This window comes from Salmo salar, chromosome 02 (genome assembly GCF_965601325.2).
Source record: "Salmo salar chromosome 02, fSalSal1, whole genome shotgun sequence".
Classification (NCBI taxonomy): Eukaryota; Metazoa; Chordata; class Actinopteri; order Salmoniformes; family Salmonidae; genus Salmo; species Salmo salar.
In genome coordinates this window covers 7,555,626-7,559,169 of record NC_138292.1, presented here as the reverse complement: position 1 = coordinate 7,559,169, position 3,544 = coordinate 7,555,626, and the positions used below count along the sequence as shown (strand labels likewise).

The window sequence follows — 3,544 nt, the reverse complement described above, 5'->3', positions numbered from 1 at the left end:
TAGGCAAACTATTAGAATTTGACCAGGAAATCGCTGAGCGATTTCTGCCTAGTCCATCTTTAACTAATGGTAGGCCTACATTTGGAGTCTACGGATTATATTTGTGTCGCCCATACTGGCATCCAGAGAGGCCCCGCCCTCATTGAACGAAAACAACAAAACATGTCACTCAAACGTTAGCTTCATTTTAATAGGCTTAGTACTTTCAGAGCCCGCCTATTCCCCACCCCTCTCATTTTAAGCTACATGGTCTGAAAATAAAACCCTGAGAACAAGGCTTGACCTTAAACAGTTGCGCAGACACGTCGCTTTCGCAGGATTTGCGGAGTTCACATTGAGGGACAGTCTATACAGAATATTGCTATTTGGGATTCTGGAGCAAAATGAGACGAAATCACAATTACAGCTGTTCATCTGATAGCGAATTTGATGACAATATAGAAGTGGAGAAGGACAGTGGTGACGAAAATGTGTATGTTGAAAATTCAGTTATGAAGAATAGGAAGAAACATTTTTTTTATTATAAAATCAATTTATTTGTCATTCTGATATAGGCCTAATGTGTATTTTTTGTGTGTGCTAATCTAAATCACGCATCTCTACACAGTGTATCTCTCTTGAAAAAAAGGCTATGCGTGACAGTAGCCTATCGTCACCAATATGTTATTGAAACTAAATGAAAATTACTTTGATTATTTCAGAAACCTTGACTCTCCGCATGACTTGATGTCACCCCCGAAAACCACTCAAACTCAAGCCAGAAAACGACGCAGAGGAGTGAGTATTACATTTCTCTTGCGTAATTACGCACCAAATATTGCCATTATTGAGGTTCACCATCACCTTGATATGCTGCCGGAGACCCCAACATCATATTATACCTCGCGCTCATCCACAGATTATTGAGAAACGGCGACGTGACCGAATCAACAACAGCCTGACTGATCTCAGAAGACTTGTGCCAAGTGCGTTTGAGAAGCAGGTAGGCTACAGTACAATTGCATATACCATACAAACCTATTGGATTCAGATTATATTAATCTCAGTAGTCAACTTCCGCCTTTTCTACATCTTTGGTTAGGACTGTGTTATTTTACAAGTAACACAATCTAATATTTTGTCATAGGGATCGTCAAAATTGGAAAAAGCTGAAATTTTGCAGATTACTGTGGATCATTTGAAGATGATACATGCTGCCAGCGGACAAGGTGAGTCAATACCAAAACAATACAAAGATTTGATTTATGATGAAAGCCTGTAAAAAATATGTTGTGATAGGGAAACTTCTAGAAAAACTTCTGCATATTTGTAGGGAACTAGGCATATCCTCCAAGCTCCAACACAGAATAAGAACCAAGTGTCTCCATGTCCTTTTGTTCCTCTAGTTCTGTAGTGCTCTGTATACTCCTATGTTTTGTAGTTCCTGTTCCTGACCCTCTGGCTCCCTCTCCTGGTAGTGTATTTTGAAGCCCATGCCCTGGCCAAGGACTACCGCAGCCTGGGCTTCAGGGAGTGTCTGTCAGAGACGGCCCGTTACCTAAGCATCATGGAGGGCTGGAACAGTGTTGAGCCACTCCGCGTACGCCTGGTCTCCCACCTCAACAACTACGCCTCTCAGAGTGACATCCACACTGGATTGACTGGACACCCTGGACAACTAGCCTGGGGCTCCGCTTTGAGGACTCCCTCCGCCCACCTGCAACACCCCCTCCTCTTACCACTCCCCCAGGGACAGACACTAGCCCCCCACAGTACCAGCAGCCCACCCTCCTCCTGCTCCATCTCCTCCTCCATGTCATCCCCCTGTTCTACTGATACCTCAGTTACCTCCAGACTCAGTGTGACGGCCCCCTCAGAGGCACTCAGGGTGCCCCCCAATGACAATCTACCCCTGGGGCTGGCCCTGCCAGTCTCAGCCTCCAAGCTCTCCCAACAACCACCCCTCCTCTCCTCCCTCTCCTCCCTGTCTGCCTTCTCCTTCAGTACTTTTCCCCTAGTGTCCCCGGCAGCCCTCAACTCAGCAGGCTCCTCCACAGCCCTGAGAAATCAGCCTTACAGGCCTTGGGGGACAGAGATCGGGGCCTTCTGAACTCTTGTGATCAGGACGGAATGCAACAGCTAAAATCCCCACCTCCCGCTAACCTGCCTCCGGCCAATCTGCCTCCCGCCAACACTCCACAAACCCAGCAGGAGTACCTGGCTGTCTCATCTGTTTTTTCCCTCTGGTAATGAGGGGGATGGGGTAGGCTAATGCCACCTCCCTTGGTCAGTACTGCTGTATAAAGGAACATAGATAACATAGTGTTCTATCCTATATGTTTTTATGAGTAATTAATGTTAAATGTTGTTGTGAGCCCAGGTATGGCCTCCAAGGTAGGAAAGGACTGACTATTGTTTCATGACCACTAACTGATTTCATTTAGTTTATTATCAGAGTGCACTAAGAGAAGGATTTTGGGGTATTTGTAGGTCAAATATAATATTGTAAAAATATAACTCCTGCAGCTTTGAAAGAGAACAAAGACATCCGCAACATAGCATAAATAGAGTTACACATGAACTGGATCTGCTAACACTTTAGTTATGTCTATATGGGATTGTCGAACATGCTTTATATAGAAAGCAAAGTTGAAAAAAAATGTTTTGTAATATTTTTGTACCAATAAACTGAGTTTGTAAGAAGAAACATATTTTTTTGATCAATGCTCAGGATCCATGTGTTTTACCTATAAACTGTTGTGGGGCTTAGAGTATGTTGTCCACTTCCCACATCACTTCAAATCAACTCAAATCATTTATCACTTTCCACTGAGTTTCTTTCTTGGTTTTAGGTGAATGAAGGAGAAGCATACAGATGTAGGATCTTCATTTGATCACTCTTCTGTTGCTGACCATTGTCCTACACAGCAGGAAATGCAAACTTATAGTGTATTTGAGTTTTAAAGACTTCTAAAGTGTGTAATTTCCACATTGAAATTTCAGACTTGATTTGCCCTACAAAAAAGGTATCAACACCTACAAAAATGTCCATTAATTATAATCCACATAATAATTCACATTTCCTGTTGCTGCAGGATTATTTTCCTGCTGTAACAAACTGGCTCAAATTAAGATCCTACATCTGCATGTACTATATATTTTATATATGAGAAAAGTGGTAGCTAACAGTAATATAGCTGAGACTTACTGTCTGGCTGACTGGCTGACTGACTGGCTGACTGGTTGTAATCTCTCATGGACAGATGCAAGATTTTGGTTCTGGGTTGACGAGATTAGGGTTGGTTGAGACACAGTCTCCTAACTTTGTTTTAGCGCCATTGTTGCCTCTATGAATACCTAGTAAGTGATTAAAAGGAAATCCTTGAGGAAATCATCAATGCACCTTGACTCCACTCATATCGGCTGGCCTGGTCTGACCCCACTAATATAGTCTGGTCTGACCCCACTAATATATTCTGGTCTGACCCCACTAATATAGTCTGGTCTGACCCCACTAATATATTCTGGTCTGACCCCACTAATATAGTCTGGTCTGAACCCACTA

General features: G+C 43.1%; 1 protein-coding gene across 1 annotated transcript; it reads left to right on the top strand.

Annotated features, from left to right (window-relative positions):
* The first annotated feature begins 292 nt into the window (after positions 1 to 292).
* LOC106606170 (hairy/enhancer-of-split related with YRPW motif protein 1-like) lies at positions 293 to 2,686 on the top strand. The gene is made up of 5 exons (XM_082959444.1): positions 293 to 472; positions 702 to 777; positions 899 to 982; positions 1,127 to 1,208; positions 1,458 to 2,686. The coding sequence occupies exons 1-5, from the start codon at positions 384 to 386 to the stop codon at positions 2,087 to 2,089; spliced, it is 963 nt and encodes a 320-aa protein (XP_082815570.1). The 5' UTR covers positions 293 to 383; the 3' UTR covers positions 2,090 to 2,686.
* The last annotated feature ends 858 nt before the right edge of the window (positions 2,687 to 3,544 follow it).